This window comes from Myotis nattereri, assembly GCF_964212035.1.
Source record: "Myotis nattereri genome assembly, chromosome: 11".
Lineage (NCBI taxonomy): Eukaryota > Metazoa > Chordata > Mammalia > Chiroptera > Vespertilionidae > Myotis > Myotis nattereri.
The window spans coordinates 45,259,418-45,281,647 of record NC_138086.1 but is presented as its reverse complement, the minus strand read 5'-3'; the positions used below and the strand labels follow the sequence as shown (position 1 = coordinate 45,281,647).

The 22,230-nt window shown below is 39.6% G+C and overlaps 1 protein-coding gene across 1 annotated transcript in view; it reads left to right on the top strand.

The window, feature by feature from the left end:
• The window catches only part of CDK6 (cyclin dependent kinase 6), a 202,566-nt gene extending 194,748 nt beyond the window's left edge, over positions 1-7,818 (top strand). Inside the window, exons 6-7 of the mRNA XM_081102351.1 lie at positions 132-267; positions 5,507-7,818. Coding sequence (XP_080958477.1) covers positions 132-267; positions 5,507-5,653 — 283 coding nt within the window. The 3' untranslated portion in view covers positions 5,654-7,818. The remainder of the gene's footprint in view (positions 1-131; positions 268-5,506) is intronic.
• The last annotated feature ends 14,412 nt before the right edge of the window (positions 7,819-22,230 follow it).

Genomic DNA, 22,230 nt, shown 5'->3' with positions numbered 1-22,230 from the left:
AAGTGAGGGGCTCCGGGGCTCTGTGCCTCCTGTGCCTGCCCTTTAGACTTTACCTTCGTCTAGAATTTGGTATGAAAATAGCTTCTGCGTAGCAGCTAATGCTGATGTTCACATGTGGTTTTCTTTTGTAGCGTAATTGGACTCCCAGGAGAAGAGGACTGGCCTAGAGATGTGGCCCTTCCCAGGCAGGCTTTTCACTCAAAATCTCCTCAACCTATTGAGAATTTTGTAAGCGACATTGATGAACAAGGCAAAGACCTACTTCTGGTAAGTTCGGGCGATGCAGGGTTGATCTGCACTGTGCTGATGAGAGACTTGCCCTGTCCTCTCTAGGTGGTGGGAACAGCTTCAGTTCAGCATCACGTGCCACCACCTCACAAGGCATGAGCCGCAATCTCTCTGCAGCTCTCCTTCCCACACCTAGACCAGGAGGAGTCAGTGCTCCCGTTCTCTGAACTTCAAATATAGACGTAAGAGTCTATAGGTCTTAGTAGAAATGTTGTGCTTCAGCTCTGTGTGGGCATGTCTGCAGAGCCATTGATTTTCCCAGTAGGAACTCACTCCATCTTTCCCTGATGGTGGCTCATTTTCTGATGCTTAGGCAATGGTTCCCTCCAATGCCAAGTTACGAATAAGGACAGCTAAACTTCCTCCCCACTGTTTATTCCTACGGCCTGTATCCTTTGAAATAAATTAATTAGAAGTCAGAATATTTGCCTAGACAAAGTCTCACAATATATACAGACTTGTGACTCATCTGCTATTTAGGAAAATTTTTGCTTGATTTCAAGAACACAGGCAAGTACTGACATTACCTTAAGAAAAGGGGGTTTGATGGGCTGTTTCATGTGGCCTGGAAATGGGAAGCCATTCAGAGTATAAGTGCTCTGTCTCTGTCCTGTGCATCACCTGCTCTTGGCACCTCTGCTTTTCTCTGCCCCAAATGCCTTTTCTCCACCTCATTGATACTTTTCAGTTGCACTGTCTGGTCCTTTGACTATCAGAACTTCAAATAACTCATGGATTCTTCCACCTCTAACCCCCCACTGCTAGCATTTGCCCTGTCGGTATTTTCTACATCAGATTCCGAAAAGGAAGAAAGAATCTTACTGACATACCTTACCTTTTTGCCAGGCTGCTGGTCCCGTCAGCTGTGCTGGGAAGGGGTAGGGATTGTGGTGTATAAAATATGGCTTTCCTTTTCAGCAGGAACTTTGAATGGCAGACAGTGTCACCTGCTCATTTAGGGTGCCCCCCTAGCAGTGGTGGCTTTCAAAGTCAGACAACACACTAGTGCTAGACTGGGAAAGTAGCCGGAGAAAAATGAACAAAGACACGTACCAAAGAGAGAAGGAAGAAGCAAGTTGAGGAATAAGAAGCAGAACCAGTGACATCGGGACTAGGAGAAACTTAGGCAGAAAGCATAATAGCCACAGGCGTTCAGGGAAAGGACAGCCCGAAACCACACAGCTCAGAACTGGCTGAAGCTGCTGGGGGCACTCAGGCTCAAACTAGAAAGCAGAAGATGGGCCACTTGGTGCAAGATAGGCAGCCGTGCCCCCAGCAACACCGTTGCCTCGATTGGAAATCATTTACTAAGGAAAAATGAAGACTGGGTTAGAAAGTTGGTTATTTAACATTTGGAAGTTTAGCATGTTAAATTATTCTTCATTTTCATCTGGAAAAAAAAGGTTGATTTTATATCATGCCTCAGTCATATATGTATGGACATGTATACAACAACATTTATAAATGCTCTTATATACATACAAGGGTGGGCAAAAACACGTTTGAGTAGTGAGTGACATCCTTTTGAGTTAGTAAAGCTATTGTCACCATAACCTGCATGTCTTTTTCCATATGAGCAACTGTAGATCTACTTTTGCCCACCCCTGTATATAAGACAATGCAGGGGGAAATTATTTTTATTTTATTTTTTTTTAAATATATATTTTATTGATTTTTTACAGAGAGGAAGGGAGAGGGATAGTCAGAAAATTCAATGAGAAAGAAGCATCGATCAGCTGCCTCCTGCACACCCCCGACTGGGGATGTGCTTGCAACTAAGGTACATGCCCTTGACCGGAATCGAACCTGGGACCCTTCAGTCCGCAGGCCAACGCTCTATCCAGTGAGCCAAACCAGTCAGGGCAAGGGAAATTATTTTTAACAACTCAAATCGAAACATCTTTTCGAGTTTTGTCCCCTTGGTTATGGTTAACTTGGGAGGCTAAATACTTATTCCAAATATGATGCCTTTGCTGAAAAATAAATGTTAAAGTTCCTGCTATCTAACTGTTTTCAGAGCCTGAGGCACTTTTTTTTTTTTCTGTCATTGTATTTAGTCTGCTTTTGCTGCATAACAAATAACAAAACAAAAAAATACTAGCATATAACAGTGAGCATTTCTTCCTTGCAGATTGGCAAAGGCAGCTCTCCTCCTGCCTTCAGGTCAAGTACAGGCCTTTCCATGAGCCTTATTCTGGGGCCCAGGCCAGAGAGGCTTCAGCTCCTTGGAGCATGTTTTTCTCCTGGGAGAAGGCAGATGCTCCCAAAAGGGCAAGCAGAAGCATGAGAAGGCCCTGAAGGCCTAGGCTCAGAAAGCCTCCCTGCTACTTCTGTCCTCATCCCACTGGCCAGAGCAAGGTCCATGGCCAAGGCCAACCTTGGGAGAGGAAAGAATGCTCTCACCGTGGAGGGAGGGAAGGGAAGAAAGGGAATATATGCTGGAAAAGTGCAGATCCTCTTAAGTAAGTTGTAATTTGAAACACTCATTTTATAAGTCGGTGTTTTGAGGAAGTAAATTAAATGCTCTTGCAGAAACAATATTATGAGATGAGATTTTTTTTAATACTCAAGCCAGCCAGTTGTGCCATTTGGGGTAGAGCAATAATAGATCTTAGCCATCTTTCCCAACACTATTTCTATAGGACATAATGTATTAAGACTTGAGATTCTCACACACCCCCACATGAGGCTAAGGAATTCTCCTCTCTCCCCTCTTTCCAGCTCTAAGCCATCAGTATAACTGTGGGAACAGGGCTTCCTCCCAGAGAAGCCTCTAGGGACATCTCTGTATCTTGAACACATTCCCACAACTTTTTTTAAAATATATTTTTATTGATTTCAGAGAGGAAGGGAGAGGGGGGGAGAGATAGAAACATCACTGATTGGCTGCCTCCTGCACAACCCACACTGGAGATCGAGCCCACAACCCAGGCATGTGCCCTGACCCAGGCATGTGCCCTGACCGAGACTCGCACGGTGACCTCTTGATTCATAGGTTGATGCTCAACCATTGAGCCACACCGGCTGGGCTCCACAATTTTTTATTTCTTCTTTTCTATGTTCTGGGGATTAAACTGGCTGCTTCTTTTTCTAATGCCACTACCTAACTTTCTTCTTCTTAGACTCTGGAAAGAGAGAACTGTCTCAAGAATTTTGCCCCTACTCTCCTGTCCTTTGGGAATTCGTCCCTTCCTTGTAAAGCTTTTCTCAAAATGCTTGTTGCTATTAGAGACCGTTTGTGAACGAGCTCCTTCCTCTGCTTGTCCTTTTGTCTTGGTTTTCAGAAGGATGACACTGTGAGGAGGCTAGCACCCATGGACTGGTAGGGAGCTCAGGATAAGCAAGATTTCTGGGGACTCAAAAATTCGCCTGAAGTTATATGTAGTATTTTCTGTGTGTACATGTTTTCCTATGTCAGTCACATTTAACAGAGCTCCTGAAGAGCAGAAACTCAGATTAAACGGAAGTGGTCTTTATAGCCATAATAACGTTAAGTCTTTAGAGTACATAGAAGACTCAAATACATAGACATGTCAGATACCCAGCTCACTGCACTGCATCTTGCCTCACAAAGATGGAAAAGCTGTTATAGCTTCCCTGCGACTTGTGAACTCCCAGGGCAATGCTTGCCACCTGCTGGGTACTCCTGCAGTGTTGGTGGAAGGAAAAGTGTGGACTTGAAGAACAAGATTGCTTGGGGTTGGATTGGAAATGGACAGAGATTAGGAAACTTTTCTGGCTAATTGGTTAGGAATTAACAGTTTGGGGATGGAGATCTCTGCTCCACGGTACACCTTTTCCTCCTTTCACCTTCTACCTGCACTTTGAGTTCATAGCCTGGAATAGAGTTTAGAGACTTGAATTGAATCTAACGGATTCCTTCTGGGGATGCTGCTAGCCCATATGGCACTTTGATGTGAATAAGAAGGAAGGCATCCCTCTGCTGGTGTAGCCCTGGGGCAGGGGGCATGGCTGGCTAGTAGATTAGGATAATTAGCATCTAGATTTTAACCTGACATGCCTCCTCCTTAATAGAGAAAGCCTTTATTTCCTGGCTTGACATGTGTTTGTTTTTTGTTGTTGTTTTGTATTTTATTTTAGGAACTTGTCAGAAACTGTTTTGGTTTGGAGAGCAGTTCAGTAATTATCCTTTACACTTGAACAACACCTTGCCATTCTCTGCTCATTGACAAACCTTGTAGGAAGACTTCAGAGATAGGGTGAAGTCTCTAACTATGGCACAAAGTTTGCTAGCATTAGAAAAATCACTACCTAAAGAAAATGACATGCCTACTACAATAATAATAATAATAATAATAATAATATATTTTAAAGGACCTGGGTGGGTTGTAGAGAAATTCTGGGTAGTGACAATCCACAGGCAACCCAAAAGGTGTTGCCTTTTTCTGAGGGGCAGTTTATACATTAAGGATATATATAAAATGAGAGCTGTCTACAGCAAGCATGTCAAACTCGCGGCCCACAGGCCACATACAGCCCACAACGAATACTTTTGCGGCCCAGCCAATATAATGGCATGTAAGGAACGTTTTAATAAAAATTTCATAACTTAATTTTTACAATATCATGTTATACTTAATTATTAATAACAAACTACAATGTTCACTAATGACTGATTACTATAATCGTTTTGCATTCATTTATTTCCCTTACGCGCAGGTGCACCATTTCTCTCCACTAATAACTAGCAGCAAATATTTTAGCAGCCGATTGCCACGTCATTAGTCTGTACTGACTTGTTTGGTGTGTGCAACAGAAAATATGTCACTTTCGGAGAAAAGAAACATAGGTTTATTTGCATTATGCTTATTAATTTGTGTAGTTATTTTGTGGTAAGTTAATGTTCAAGAAAAAATACTAATTTTTATTAAAATGTTCTATTATTTTATGTTAACGATTACTCATTTCAGCCCTTTGTATTCAGCATGTCTCTATCGAAATAAACCTACGTTTCTATGAAAATTGAAGCTTTCGTTTTTTTGCGGCCCACATAAACGTAAACCTTGTTTATTTGGCCCGTGTTAGTCTTTGAGTTTGACATGCTTGGTCTACAATTTACTTAGTGTCCCTTGAAATAGATACTCATTCTCGTTAGAGACGCACATAATTCATGGTAGTGAAGATGTAACTACCCGAGCACATTTTTTAAAAGGGACATGTTTTCATGTAAATCGATTTTTTTTTTTCTTTATCACAGAAGTGCTTGACATTTAATCCAGCCAAAAGAATATCTGCCTACGGTGCCCTGTCTCACCCATACTTCCACGACCTGGAGAGGCGCAAGGAGAGCCTGGATTCCCACCTGCCGCCCAGCCAGAACAACTCGGAGATGAATATAGCCTGAGCTCCCAGCCGCTGCCTCCAGCGGATCTCCTGGAGAACACCTTTGGTGTCTGATGGGTCCCCCTGCGTCAGCCCCTGCAGAGCTGCGGAAGATCACTGGCTGGGGACCTTCTAGCTGCCGTCTTCTGGGTGGACTCTGCTTCTCCGAGGAAACGGCTTAGTTTACTATTTGAAATCAATGCAAGAGTGATTGCAGCTTTATGTTCGTTCGTTGTGTGTTTGTCTGTCTGTCTGTGTCAAAAACATGGAAAAATTCCAGAAGAAGAGAAGCTGCTGACCAATCATGCTGCCATTTCATTTTCTAACCTTGAGTGCTGCCAGAGTAAAATGAGCAATCCAGGCACAGCTGATTGTGACGGATCTCCCTGCAGCTGCCGGGCCTGATTTGGTACTTTTGAGTGAACATGTTGAGTGAGTGTGTGTGTGATTTTTGATCTCTTAAAGTGTTACTCTATGTAAACGACGAGAATAATTGAATTCTGGGGATTCAAAGTGACCAGTACGTAACAGGCATCTGTGGACCAAAGGTGGTTCACCAGGATGGGCTCCTGAAATTAGAGAGTTGAGCCTATGTCCTCAGAATTTCTCTTCTGGCCACAAGTAGTAAATTTGTTAGTAGTGAAATGTTCACTATCTAGATGAAGTTTTAGACACACATCCAAGAGGGAAAAAAATTCTAGTATCTTTAAGAGACCTATTTTTTAAAGCACACATTTCATTTACTCTTCCAAAAGCTGGATTTACTCATTCTAAGTACATTTTAACCTGTATAAAATGCTTTATTGTTTCCTTTTTTTTAAAATGCCCTATAAGCTTTTTTCTTACTTGCTTTGGTTTTAGGGAATGCACCTCAAATAGGTCCAAAACATAGAGAAAGCCTTTATTTCCTGGTTTGAAATGTATTTCCTTTTTGGTTCTTTCGTTGTTGTTGTTGTGGATTTTAGGAATTTGTCAGAAACTGTTTCCTCGTTTGGTTTTAGAGAGTAGTTCTCTGACTAGAGACAGGAATGCCATTTGAGCTTTCCCACCTGTGACACTGTACTTTTTCTACAATGCACTGCCTTATTTGCGAAGTATCCATCTTCTCTATCCCCCAGCGCCTCTGATAAATATTACTACCCTTACATTACCGATGACAGATTACTTAAGCTGTTTGCATGCACTTTCTTCTTTCTTTCAATGAACCTTTCATAAATAGATTCAGATTATGGTTTATGGCTCTAATTCCACGATCCCTAACAGGGTCCCTATGCTCTCACTCTAATGCAATCTTCCTACCTGTCAGTCCCCGTTGTTACCTAGAGTAATGAGTCTTCCAATGAGTGGAAGACTGGTTCTTCTCTATCACCAGCACATAGATGGCTTTAAACTGTTACTTCGTGTTTTACGTTTTTATGAAGTATATTGTCAGTGTAGTACCTGAGGGAATATCTTTAAACTATTTTTTTTTAGAAAGAAATATTTACTCTAATCTTTCCTTCCTTCCTTCCTTCAGGCTGTGCTCACTTCCAGTGCCTCGTGCACACTCCTGCTCTCTGCGGAGCCAGCCTGACTCGGGCATTGTGAATAGCTTTACTCTTCCTCTTGCCATTTTCTCTGTAGATACTTTATAGTTCATGCCATCTCTGCCTTATTTGTGGTGAGTGCTCATTTGGCTCTAATAAGCAGAAGACACCGAGTAAGTATGTTTGAGGAATTTTAGCTACTTTGCCTTCTGACTCATGTTTTGAGTTCATGCAACCATTAGACCATGTTTTAGGGTTAGAGCTTTCAATGAATGGACATTGCTTCACTGAGTAGAAAATATCCCAGGTGATGTTTGTGTGTAGTCAAGCCTTACCGAATTCCTCACAGCTTAATATTGTATGTGACTATCTTGAACAAGAGAAAAATTGGGAGTTTTCTCCTTGACAGTTTTTCAGATCACGACCATTCTTTTTTTAATCCATTTTTTAATAGTGTTCTGATTCAGTAACTTGAAGAGCAGGAAAATTATTCTAAAGTAAGATATGGTGTTGCCCTATGAACCAGGAGATCACAGTTCAGTTCCTGGTCAGGGCACATACCTAGGTTGCAGGCTTGATCCCCAGTAGGGGGTGTGCAGGAGGCAGCCAATCAATGATTGTCTTCATTGATGTTTCTATCTCTCCCTGTCCCTTCCTCTCTGAAATCAATAAAAATATATTTTTAAAAAATAAATAAAATAAAGGCACGGATGAGAAGATGGGCCATAAGAAATGTTTTACACTTTCTTCATTGTGGCAACATTATGTTTTGTCACCACTGTAAATGCTTGAGATATAATGAATCCAGAGCATTTAGGACTAAGTAGAGACTAGCATTCTCCCATGGAAATGGGAGTTCTGCCTTTTCTTTTGGTTGGGAGCAATATACAAAGATGTTTTTCCTGGGGCCTAGAAATTGAATTTTAAAACTCACTGCACTGATTGGTTATGAGCTTTTCTGTTAGTATTCATGGCTAGAGTGAACATAACTTGAATTTTTGCTTTTGCAAAAGTTTTCACAAGTTTGCTCTAGAAAAATGCAGCTGTTCTAAACTGGAATTTTTTCAGCATTCTTTAGAATTTTAAACAAATAAGAGCTCAACTTTTATTTCTACATATGCTTTGGGGTCATTTCTCAGTAGTGTGTATAAAGAAAACTTAAAGCACAAACTTTAAGGTATTCGATCCTTGGCAGATTATCCTCTGCGAGGCAGAATGAGAGGGCATCTCAGCCTCTCTGAACTTGTTAAGAGACTGCTCCAGCTCTACCATGATTGTGGCTGTGACACTTGAGTGATTCTCTCTTGTTTTCTGTTATTTCCATCGGGCTCACCACGTCTGAAATCCAGGTCCCACACAAGCGCCCTTGCCGTTAGGTTCTCGGAAGCATATAGCAGAGTGCAAACTTACTGAATGCAGCTCATTCTTCTGTGACATATGTTTTCAGACATCTTTGCCAGAAGCTAGGCAGTGGTCAGCTGCAAAGGTCAGACTGCCCCAGAGTTACTGGAAGCAGCTTATAGCAGTAGAAATATGGCGAGCGATTTGAAATCACATTTGAATTTCTCTCTAGACTAATCCAAGAATGTACATGATAGTTTCTATATCATATTCTGCCCTGGCAGCCCAGGCATTGTGGGAACTGTTGTGCAGGGTAGACTTGTTAAAACGTACATTTACAACGAGTAAAGGAGAAACTTGCCCCTTTAGTCATAATAGTTAGCTGTTGCATGGCAAAGGTTAATAAAGCCCTGACCCTATCGCCTTAACAACACAATTTGTAAGAGCTTGTAAGCATCAGGTGCATTGGAGCCTCCCACTTCATCTCTCCTTTGAAGTGGGTGGTAACTCAAGGAGCAAAGAACCAGTTTTGGAAGAAAGCTCTGGGCCACTTCAGATTCTTTCATTCTCATGATTTTCTCTCAGGAAACACGCACTGTGAATGGCAGGCTTTTCGTTTAGCCCCAGGTGACTTACTAAAAATAGTTCAAAATATTCACCTAAGAATAGAATCTCAGCCTTTTAGTTTTAAGTAAAAATGAATATTTCAGGATGCACAGGATGTTAATATTTTAAAGAAAACATGTACTTTTTAATAGAGAAATTTATAGTTTGACTCCATGACGTGGTCCTATCCATAATGATGAGAAAAACACTTAAATTGTACCAAACATTTTGAATCTTAAATTATGTATTTAAAATGAGCTTTTAACCAACTATAGCTCCTTCTCTTAAAAGTAGTGCCAGTAAGAGTCAGTAACTGCAATTTCTACCCGTTATGGAAATTTAATCATGTAAACTTCCTAATATAAACATATTAAATTTCTTCTCTCCAAAGAATTGCTTTTAAGTGACAACTTGACTATTTTTATGATAAGCATATGAGAGTTATCACACATTTTCCAAAAGCAGACTGTGTTGCATACTTGGCTCTAAGAAAGAATAATGTTAAAAGCTTAATAAGCCCCAAGAATTACTTAATTATGTTGATATAGAGACTATAGAATATTTACTTTGGCAAGAAAATACTGAAATGTTATCAATTCATAGATATTGTTAGAATTCATAAGAATGCATGTTTTACATTGATATAAAAATAAAGATATTAAATGATTTCTGATTCTTTAAAAACCAAAAAAAGAGCAAGCTATAAATAGAGGAAATTCTAGAGAAAATGAAGGTATTTAAAGAAGAATATTTCAAAGTGAAATGTATTTTGAGGGACATATATTTTAACAAACATATTGTAAGAATTGATATTGAAGTCATCTCACAACTATGAACTTGGAAAAGCCATTTCAAACAATTACCATTTCAAAAATTGAGCCGAGCAAACTAAACCATCTGTATTCCTTTCTCATTTCATGGAAAAAAGCAGCCATATGAAGCTACACTTGTTAGGCAAGTCTAAGTTTGTTCTTTTAAAAAAAAAAAGTAAATTTTAAAAAGACATGTGCTTCCTATGTCACCAGGACTTTTGAATAATTGTGAAACCCAAACCATTTACCATGTGCATATGCATTTAATGCATGCAGATATATGAGTAGGAAGATAGTTCCATATTTCTTCTCCGCAGTGGAGAAACTTCTTGAGGTGACCAGAAAGCTGTCAAGCAATGTGAGTCCTCAGAAGATTAGTAATGGTGTTTTCCTCAAAAGCATAAGAAAATGGCATTTCCATTTCTTATCAATGCAGTTTTCAACCTAGTTTTGTTACATACCTATATCTCAAGCATTTCTAACATCTGCTTTTTCAGAAAATAAACCAAAAATATTCTTTTGGCCTTTTCTATCATCTGACCTTTGGAAAAAAACAAAAAGAGGAGGGTTCTGATTTTCTCAGTTAGTTGTTTTCGTTTGTGTGTTTTTTTAATGACGTATGAATGGGCTATTTCTCAGCAATCCAGGGAGTTCATTTAGATAAATGAATAGACTTCCATCAACATACTTGTTTCCTTGATACTGGTGCTCTGGCCTTCAAGAAGAAAACAAGAGCCACCTGAAAAGAAATAATGGCTTTTTTCAGGCAGCAATTTAAGTTCTGTTACAGCAATTGGAAGTTAATATTGTAGGGAAAAGAGATACAAGGTCTTTTAAAATCCACACTCTCCTGAGATGAGCTTTCTTGTTTTATTCCAGTATAGTCCACAAGGTGGCACTTTTCATGGAGGCTGGGAAGGGGGTTGGAGGGGGGGAATCTGAGGCTAAAGAGCTATTTCTGAACACTTCATTCTAATTGTATTTTTGTGCACATACTTAACTCTTGTCTAGCACTTGTTTTTTAGGAGGCAAATAGTCTTCATACTATTCTGTAACTTAGACATTTTAGTTGTTAGCTAAGTTCTGAAGGATTGCTATTAAATTTTTCTGGAGGATGAGTAATACTCTCATTTTGATCATTTAAGTGGATAAAGAAAGCTTAGGCATTCATTTAAGAAACATTTTTGAGGTAGCTAAATACCTCACTTTTCTAGGTGCAAAAGTTTCCAAGATGGACAGACTTACTACTAAAAAGGCAGCACTAGGTCTTGTCAGGAGTGTAAAACTCCACCAGTGCCCCAGCCCACGTACCAAACCCATGTTTGCTGCTTTCACATCCCCACATCCCCTACCATCGTGGCCTTTAGACAATTCAATGTCTTAACTCTAATTTAAAAAACGGATGAACAAAGTAAGTAGCACATCAGTTACTAAATAGCAAAACTATTTTTTTCTAAAGAATTGGCTATGCTGAAATAGCCCTGAAATACTAAAAGACCTGCTAATTTTTACATTTGTATAATCACAAGTGTAAATTCACAAGAAATTACAAATTAAAAATTTTTTTGTCTAGACATGAGTATGATAATTTAGGAATATATCTACACTAGTCTTTAATTTCTCCATTTGTGTAGTTCTCGGCAATTTTATTATAGATATAAATATAGATATCCATATACTCATGTTTTAATTCACAGGTCTGCCCCAAAACCCATTAAGCCCCCAAGTTTTAGTTCATTTTAGAAGTCACTTTCCCCAGTTAGCGTCACTGAAATTTAGGAGGAAGGAAATCACAGTATTTTTCAGAGTTTCCTTAACACAGCATAACAGAAGGCAAGTTTATTCAAGGAGTGAGGGAAGTTCCATAGTGCCTGCTTAGCTTTCCTAAAGGGTAGCGGGCAGGCAAGTCTCAGTAATTCACACTGAATCAAAATAACGCACACACCAGAGGCTGTCCAAAAGCTCATAAATCATCGGCCTCGTCCCTCTGCTTCAAGTCCCACTGAAGCAGGTTACAAGTCAAGGCCGAATTCGAACCACGAATTTGGTATCAGTTGGGCCAGTGTTAATTCTGGCCGAACACCTTCGGGGCGCGCTGCTCGGGCCCCGCCCCTTTGGCAGTAGAGCGGCAGTGGGCGGAGCTGGCTGGGACCCGCCCGCCGCTCACCTGTTAGTGCTGAAATGACGTGCAGACCCGGCTGGAAGCGCCGTGGTCCACGTGCCTGCTGCTGTCTCAGAGGCATCTGTTCTGCAACCTTCGGGCCTAAAATGTCCCGAGAAGTAAACGGGTGTCTTCTGTGCATACATAAGTACAACACAATTCTCCGGAGTTCAGGTAATAAAGAGATGCTGCTCTGTATGAAGCTGTCTATCAGGCATCTCTCAAGCTCTAAGCTCAGTTGCTTTTTTTTTTTTTTTTTAAGAGGATATGTGTAATTACAGGAAAGTTTTTTTTTTTTCAATTTTCTATCATTCTACATATATGATGGCAAAAGATATGCCTGGAAGGGTTTTGTTGTGTAAATTGTTTATTTTCTGCTTCATCCTCAGTTGCCAAAAGCTCCTAACTCTTTTGTTCCGATTTTTTTTTCTTTTTTTTTTTTTGTCAAGTAATTAAAGAAATGTTAGCAAAGTATCTCGTGTAGTAGGGGAATTTCCTGGTTAGAGGAACTTTTGTGTGAATTGTTTTTGTTAAGCAAATAATCCTTTATTTTAGGTGTTTGGATTGTCAAATGTAGGTTTTTCTTAAAGGGGGCACATAACTGTACATATTACTACCAAGAACTATGACTGTAGCACTAATCAGCAAGCATATTGGTAGAGCCACACAGTTAAGTTCTAGCTCTCTGTGGTTTCTAGCCAAATTCCGTTTATGTGCTTAGGTTACAGTCCAGCAGATAGCCTGTATACCCTCACTTGAAAGTTTCTGATGTTAAGTTTTATGAAATGCTATAACATGTATTAGCTAACAATAGTTCTATGCTCACCAGCAACTCTGAACTTGACCTTGAAGTCTCTGAATAATGAAAATAGATTTCAGCAATAATACATTTACTGAACACCCCCCAAGTGCATTATATATCTTCTCATTTTGGTCCTGTGTTTGCAACAATGTATACATGACTGTTATAGTTCCTCACTTATTTGTATTCATTTATTTTGCTATGACAAATAATAAATACATTAGTACATGGAGTGAATAGCATCAACTACCCCTAGGATCAGCACTTAACAAGATGGGGAATATCTATTTCAAGTTTTTCTACTTTTGCATAAATTATTTCTATTATTATTCATTTATATTATTTATTGCTGCATCACACTAGTCCTGTGAAAGTTCAACTGAAGGCAGACTGCATTAGGGTATGCATTTAACCTTCATGATCATGGTCTTGACAGAGCTAAGATAGTAAAGATTAGACTCAGCCCCCAAGTAAGCTGCATGCATTTTAACATGATAGTAGGATTTAAGTCTATAGCTATAGTGTTTTTATGTCTAGATGTTTTAATTATCATTATGTAAGGAATTAAAGCAAAGGAATTTGTAGTTGTTCTTTTGTCAAATATGCATATAATAATATAGTGTGAAAATATAGCAACAATAAAAACTACAGACAGAAAAGCATCCGATACTGCCTTAATTTAGGGACTCTGCCAGATGGCCACTGGAGTTGATGCCAGGCCAAGACTATGGGTGCCAGTGCAGAGCCTCTTGTCTGGCCTAGAGAAGAGCCTCCACGTGCGATCTAGAGCCCTCGTGTGCATTGTGTGCAGTAGTGGGAACAGGTAGTTTTGGTGCAAGGAGAGCAGTGTGAGAGTTTTCTGTAGAAGCAGAACTGTCAGCTTGTGCCTTGAAGCTTCCAGAATGTGCTAGATGGAGAAGTCCAAGTTTCCGTGCTTCACATGACTTGGTTTTGTGCAGAAGCAATCCAGTCTGGTAGTAAAAACAAGGACTCCGTGTACAATAGTCACCAGTGGGATCTTAATAACCAGTAATTCCCAACAACCTCAAAAGCTTGTTGCATTTCTGGTGTTTTAGGTTTTGATCGGAAGGCTAAATGGCAAGTGTTTGGCCTAGCAGAGCAGGGTGTGTTAAGAAGAGCACAGTATCGGTGCCCGTAGATGGCAAATTAGAACTAGAGGGTCTTGCAGGATTATCATTTCTGAGATGTGTGAACTGTAGTCGTGTTTCTGCATTCCCATAGGGCCTTAACATAAGAAAACGTTCTTCTAGGTTTCAGCACGGATGTCACACCCAGTGGGCTTTTTTTTTTTTTTTTTGCTTTTGTTTTTTTTTTTACTTAGACTAGGAAATGTTCTAAGAGTAGAAAAAATCTTAATTTAGACATTTGCTTTGTTGGTTTCTGTGTTTGAAATCACGGTTCTGGAGGTGTAGAGACTGTGCATGTGCATGTCAGATACTAATCTAGGCTGTGTGAGCCAGCCCAGGAGAGCTAATGCTCGCCCATCCCTGCATCTCTTCCTCCCTCCCTCTGAGGTGCTCCCTGCCCTCATCCTGGCCAGTCCATGTGGTGCTCTCCATCCTCCTCTGCTGTTCTTTGGGCATCAGGGACATGATGAGAGATACTTTCAGCATCACGGGTGTGCTCAGGTTTGGCCGCTGTCCTTACCGGACTCTCAGCTGGCCACAGTCATCACGAGAAGGCTCCTGGTGCTGGGCACAGAGTGTGCTCACAAAACCAATCCCAAATGCCCTCTAGCATCTTTGTATATACCTTGATTTTTAAGCCAAGTCATTCTACAGAGCATTCAGTTTGGGTTGTGATACAAAGAGAAAAACTAACCAAGAATACAAACCACATTTCAGGCTGCTGTTTTCTGTCCATTTACAGGCTATCCTTTTACTGTATTTCTTCATACTTGAAACTCATTCCGCTATTTTAATATCAGGGTACAGACTCATAAGGGTGCATGTTTCTTAAAGGTGCAAAATTACTCTCATTCCGTTTGCTCGTGTTGCTACAGAATGCTCTGGTTTGGTGCTTTGGGTTCAGCAGGTCAGAGAAGCAGTGTGGAAATTTACTGTCTGGAACATAGTCTTACAAGAATGTTGGCAGATGGCTTGATGTTAGATAAGGCTCTGCTCTTTTCTCTGTACACAAGGTTGAGAGTTACCACACTGGCCTGGCAGGTTCAGCTGGGTACCCTTCCTCACAGGCTGCATAAACCCTGTGCTCTCCAAGAGTGGGGGAGGGGTGTGTGCAGCTCTCTGAAAGCAGGGAATCTCCCTACATATCAGGATCATTTACCCTTAAAGAAAAACGGCCTCCGGTGGAGACAGGAACAGAATGGGGAGGACTGTCTCACTCTAGTGACCATCCCTCCTTTCCATAAAGAAAACCCCCCGAGGAGGGAAAAAAAAAAAAAGAAAGTAAGAAAGCTTATCTGTAAAGTTATCCTCTTCATAGTACCCTGAGCTGAATAATCTTGCTTCTTTCCTATTGGTAAATGAAAATGCAAGTCAGTTGATCTAGACCTGAAGAAGAAAATAAAAAAGTAGGTGTTTGTATAGATGAAATATGCAAGCCAATGGCCACCAAAACTTACATTAAATACCCCATCACCAGCCATCTGTTTTTAAAAGCTCAAGTAAAGAATGTTTTATGACCCTGGGTTTCTGAGGTCAGAGGTAGCCATTCTAGCATGCGCCTTATTCTTAAGAATTACTTGGAGAGAGAACTGCCAGTAGTGAACACTGCAATGGCGAAGGTAACATGTCAGAAAATTCAGAGGGTTGCAGATCAATAATCCTTTGGAAACTGGATGTCTTACTGGGTGCTAGAATGCAATTTTGGGTATTTATTTTCAGATAATGGAAAATTTATTGTTCTTTAAGAATTGGTGTTGAAATGTCATTGTTTTCTCTTATACACAAGCTCCATGGAAGCAAAAAAATGCTTTGTATACTTGTCATGCTTTCTGTATTTCTTACAAGAAGATTGGTAGCAAATAAAAATAATAAAAACAGCGATTTAAACAGCTTTCTTGGAGATGCATTACTATCCTATTTTTTATTATAATGTAAAATGAATATAATCGCAGTCAGTAAAGTAACATTTAATAAAATAAGTTTTAGCAGAGTATGTTTTAAACTTCAAAGAGACTCCTTTTCAGGCTTCAAATGTTTTTAAAAAGTAAATAGCAGTTCCTTGTGTTTAGAGGTTCAGTCACAGCTATTTAATAAGCTCTTCTGAGCTGACCATGCTAAGCACTGAAGAACTGAAAATGAGTGAGGCATGGGCAGGCCTTTCTGACGCTTACAGGGGAAATCTGTGGAAAGGTCTGTGTGGCCAATTGCTGATGACCTAGAGATGAGCCAAAAGTTTGCATCAGAAGTGACGTTTGAGTGGACGCGAAACAAGTCCATGTTTGCCAGCCCGACAAGGAAAAATACTTCCCGTGTGGAGAGGCATGCAGTTCTGAAAGAGCGGGCAGCAAGACTGCAGAGGCCACGCCTGGAGCAGTAGCTTTCAGACACCTGGGTCATAACCTATAGAAAAAATAGAATCTAACCGCATGATCTGGTACATACACACACACGGACATGTATCAGAAACTTGTATTTCACAAAATGATGCGATGTGTCCCACACACGTTCTGTTTTATTATCCTCCACTCTGAAAATACTGGTGGCAACCCACCAAACTGATTTCATAACCCCACTAAGAGGCCATGACTTAATTTTGGAAAACAGTTAGTCAAGGGGTGTAGGGGAGCTGTATGAAGGAGTCAGGAAGTGATGTCATGAAGGGCTCAATATACCATATAAAGGAGTTTGGAACCACCAAAGGATTTGGGAGGGAGATAATATTTGTTAATGTTGGCCCATTTTTGTTCCACCCCTTATATACGAGGTGCAGAGTGACAGACCAAGCAGTACCTCGATACACACAACAAAGCCAACATGGGGTCATAGCTGCTGCCTGATACATGTTCCCCTTTGTGTGTGCAGTACCAGGTATTTGTAAATTAGTCCATCAGCGTTCCCTGGGAATTCTCTCGTTAGGACTTGCCTCAGTTATTTTTAACAGGCCCTAAGTTGTGTCTAGATTTTTAAAACTACATGAACTATTCAGGAGGGGTGGTAATAAAAGGAGTCAAGAATTTGATCTTTATTACAAAAATTCCGTTTGTAATTTAAGAGGTCAGTCGTAGTTATACTGATACATGTTTACAAACCATAGGTATGTACAACCAGATTAGACTGGACCATTGCTTTCAAAGCAGTGTACAGAAAGATCCTCCAGTCAGTCATCTCTGGTTATCTCTGCTCTACTCACATAGAACCTCATTTCACTGACAGCCTTTGCCACTGATTCTGCCCGTAGTGGTGTCAGTCCAACGTATACTTCCTTGTTCTCTAGGGAAGAACTGGTGGATGGGCCCCAGGAGGCCATGCTTGTTCTGCAAATGCCACTTTTCCTGGACCATGTCAGCCTCTTACACATCTGGAATTTCAAGTCAGGGTGACCACATTTCTCCCTGTGGCATGCAGAGGATCGTGAGGTGCCAGTCTGTGGAGAGAAGCAAGTATAGAGACTGAATCCAGCCAACCTTCTGGTGCCTGTTCCCTGGGCTCAGAAGCGCCCCATATCCTTAGAATAAAGTCTGCTCCAGATTTCATTTTTTCTTTCAATGTCTGTAGCCCAAGTAAATTTCTGTTAATTGCAGCAAACATCCTATTACAGCTTCCTCCACTCTATCTGCATGGCAGCATGGGGCCCCTGCTTGCACTGTAACTAAAAGCTAGTGAAAAGCTAAGTCAAAAAATTGTGTACTTATTTCAGTGTAGATAAGAACAAAAAAATAGTAGAGCCTGCACTTTTCAAATTGGGGTTCCCAGAAACCTGGGGTATACAAGGGAGGATACAAAGCTAGATAAACAACGTCTACCTTCCTCAATACTCAATTTTACTTAAAAGAAAAATGCTTCTTATTAAAGATGCTCTTTATAAAATACATTTTAAAAAAGGTGTAGAATAGAATGCAACATTCAAATTTTTAAAATAATATAGCCAACTTCAAAGACATTTTATGATTTTAATAACTACACAGGACTATGCCACCAGATCCCCTTGACACAATTCACTGTCCTGTGGAAAATTTTGAGAAGTACTGAATCAGCCAGGAGGAGGCAGCACTTGGAATGGGGCCCATTGTTCTGAATGCTATGCCTCCTGTCGTCTCTAGGATTCCTCATTGGAAAATGACATCTGTTTGGACAGTGTATGCAGAAACCTGCTAAGCAAAGTCAATTTACTTATATTCACTGAGCATCTACCACTGGCCTCCACTCTCAAAGAGCATCTGGTAGGCAGAAGTGTCAAGAGAAGCACTGGTTCAATGGTGATGGTTAATGATAATAGACCAGGGGTGGGCAAACTTTTTGACTCAGGGGCCACAATGGGTTGTTAAACTGGACCAGAGGGCCGGAACAAAAGCATGGATGGAGTGTTTGTGTGAACTAATATAAATTCAAAGTAAACATCATTACATAAAAGGGTACGGTTTTTTGTGTGTTTTTTTAGTTTTATTCATTTCAAACGGGCCGGATCCGGCCCGCGGGCCGTAGTTTGCCCACAGCTGTAATAGACCCTTGTTGGATTTCATTGCGATACAGTTAGTCAACTGTGGGTGCAGCAAAAATGGCACTCTGTAGAGGAGAAGGGGGTTCAGTAAATCCAAGGGCCAGGCATTCTGGAACATTCCATACAAGCTATCTTATTTCATCAAGTCATTCTTATCAGCTCCAAGTGAGAGGTAAATGGTGTGGTCAGTTCTGGAAGAAGATTGCATATCACATTTAAGAAAGAAATACAATTGCATACTTTAGGCTCTAGAGGTGCTTGGAACAGAGGAGAAGTTCAATTTGTGTTGAATGAATAAGTGAATGAGTTTCCAGTGACCAATTTATATGTAACTGTCAATATAAAATGATTACATGCTCACCATAAAGTACTTAAAGAACACAAAAACTACAAAGAAAAAGAGTATTTCTTAAAATGCCACCTTGTAGGTAAAATCATTTCTAACATTTTGACAAGTTTTGGATACCAAGCTTTACATAGATACATGCAAGTTATGGAACTATAATTTTACTCTTGGAGACAAGCTGTCCAACCCACTCAATACTAGTAAATTGTGCTCTGGGGATTATTTGTTACTTTACATCATATCCTGGATAACGTGTCATTTCAATGACTACAAATCTGTATCACCATCTGTTATGGCTGTATAGTATCCCATTGTATAAATGTACTATAATTTACATAGCCAATCCTCCATTAGTAGGTATTTCTCCCCACACTAGTCCCACTTTTCACTGTGTGAAACAATGCTTCCATGAGCAGTACTGTGCATGCATCTGTTTGTACGTGTCGGCAGTTTGATTTAAGCCATCTAGTCACTGGAAACTTGTTTACTCGTTCATTCAACCACAAGTCAAAGAATGCCTGGGGCCACGGAAGCCAAAAGAAACAGGGAGAGCCTTCACTGGGATCGCGGCCCTGTGGACACCTTGATCTTGGACTTCAAGGCTCCAGAACTGTGAGAAAATAAATTTCTGTTGCTTAAGCCACCCAGTGTGTGGTACATTGTTGTGGCAGCTCTAGCAAAATAATACAGTAATTCAATGGGGGAAAGGACAATCTTTTCAACAAATGGTTCTGGAGAAATTGGATATCTATTTGGGGGGAAATTGAACCTTGATCCTTACCTCATAAGAAGAAAACATAAAAGGAAATCTTGTGACTTTGGGTTAAGCAATAATTTTTTAGAGAAGACACAAATGGGAAATATTGATAAATGGCACTTCATCAAATTTAAAACTTAGGCTCTTTGAAAGACATTCTTAAGAAAATAAAAAGGCAAACCACCAATTGGGAGAAAAAGATTGCAAAACATTCTGGCAAAGGATTAGTATTCAGAAAAATAACCTACTTTTTTAAATGGGAAAAAGATTTGAAATGACACTTTACCAAAGAAGATTATTTAAAAAAAAAAAAAAAAAGAACCTAAAAGATGAACAACTGCATTAATCATTAGGGAAATATAAATTAAAACCACAATGAGGTATCCCTACACACCTACTAGAATGGCTAAAATGTTTAGATTAGGGAACACCAAGTATTAATAAATATGTGAAACAACTAAAAATCTCACCATTGATCTCAGTAATGCAAAATGACATAGCCATTTTGCTGGGGGTTAAAGTTAAACATATAATTCAATTCAATATTCTACAGCTTAATGTATTTACAATTCAATGTAAATATATTCTAGGTATTTAACTTGAAAGAAATGGTAACATCCACAGGAACACCTGTATAGGAATGTTCATAGCAGCTTTATTCATAATAGGCAAAAAAAATCCAAATGTCCATCAAAAAGTCAATGAATATGCAAAATGTTATTTATAAATACAGTGGCTACTACTTAGCAATAAAAGGGAACAGCTGTTGATGTAAACAACATGAGTGAATCTCAAAAGTATTGTAAGTGAAAGAGGTCAGACACAAAAGGCGACCTCCTATTTGATTCCTCGTATATGAAACTCTAGAAAAAGCAAAAAACAAATCAGTAGTTTCCAGGGGCTAGAAGACAGGGAAGGGAATTGATTAAAAAGAAATACAAGGTAATTCTTTATAAAAAATGAAAATGTTCTAAATCTCTCTCTCTTTTTTTAAAGGTTTTGGTTACTATTATATGAACAAACTATTTTTTAATATATTTTATTGATTTTTTACAGAGAGGAAGGGAGAGGGATAGAGAGTTAGAAATATCGATGAGAGAGAAACATAGATCAGCTGCCTCCTGCACATCCCCTACTGGGGATGTGCCTGCAACCAAGGTACATGCCCTTGACCGGAATCGAACCTGGGACCCTTCAGTCTGCAGGCCAATGCTCTATCCACTGAGCCAAACCGGTTAGGGCTCTATATCTGGATTGTAGTGGTGATTACATGACTGTATACATTTGTCAAAACTCATCAAACTGTACATTTTAAACTGGTAAATTTTATTATATGTAAACTACACTTCAGCAGAGCTAGGTGTTTTTTAATTAAAGGCATTCTCTTTCAACACTAACAAAAGCCAACCTGAAATAAGAGGCCAAAACCTTTTATAGTTTGTGAGTCACCTCAGTAGGGATAGAACAAGGGGAGAATTATAGTGAAATTATTGCACATTGATTCACTTAAAGCTCTCATGAGTATCAGGAATTTTCCCTTCTGAGTCATTTTACTTGGTAACTTCCACTGCCTTTGTCCATTAATAGTACTGAACTAGGGGTTTATTACTTGCATTTCATAATTCAAAATCCTGGTTTTAAAAAATCCTCTTTATGTCTTGTACACTGAGAAATATACCTGGCAAGAGCACGAAATAATCATGTTTACTGGTCAATGTTTTTTCTCAATGTAGGTAAAATTGCATCCAGAAGTTACATGGTGAGTATGGAATCAGAGAAAGGGGAGTTGATTAGCTGAACAATCTTCCATAAAATAAAATAAATCAGAAAAGAAGGAGATATGGTGAAAAATAAAAATCCCTATGCCCTGTCCCCCTCAACCCACTAGTACTATTATGAAGCAACCAACACTAAAGGTTTATTGGGTAAACATTTCAGAAAAATTTCTGGACATATTCAAGCATATATATGTAATAATTTGAACCATATGAAATTGCCATCCTTATCGGTTAGAGATTGCTGAATATCAACAATTTCATATAGTTCAACCAATATTTATATTCTATTGTTAATGCACATGCGCTCATATTCTATATAGAGTTCTGCGCTTCTCTCTCTTAATATGTAAAGTGGCCATTCTTCCATATCAACACATGCAGCTGTACATCACTTTCTAAATGCCTAGTTTGTCACTGTATGGTTGTACCATACTTTATTTAACCAGTTCCTTTGTGATGGGAATTTAACTTGTTTCCTGTCTTTTGCTCCCTTGGTTAATATAGTGGATGATGAAAATAGCTGTTGTCTTCAAACATTAAAGTGCTCTGCTTCCATCTCCAGTCTAGGGATGTGCCCACCCAAAGGACAGACACTTGGCTTCATGGATTGGGTTTCTGTGTCTCTAGCTATTGTTAAAATTTTTTGATACTCACACAACAATGAAAAGTATGTGAAAACCAGTCAACTATATTATTAAATTTGGATAAAGACTCCCCAGTTCCGCTTTAATGTTAAAGATGCCATTTGAGTTAAAATCTTTGAATGCTCTTCAGGGTGAAAATCCCTGCCCCAGTCAATTAGTATTATTGTCACTATTTAAAAC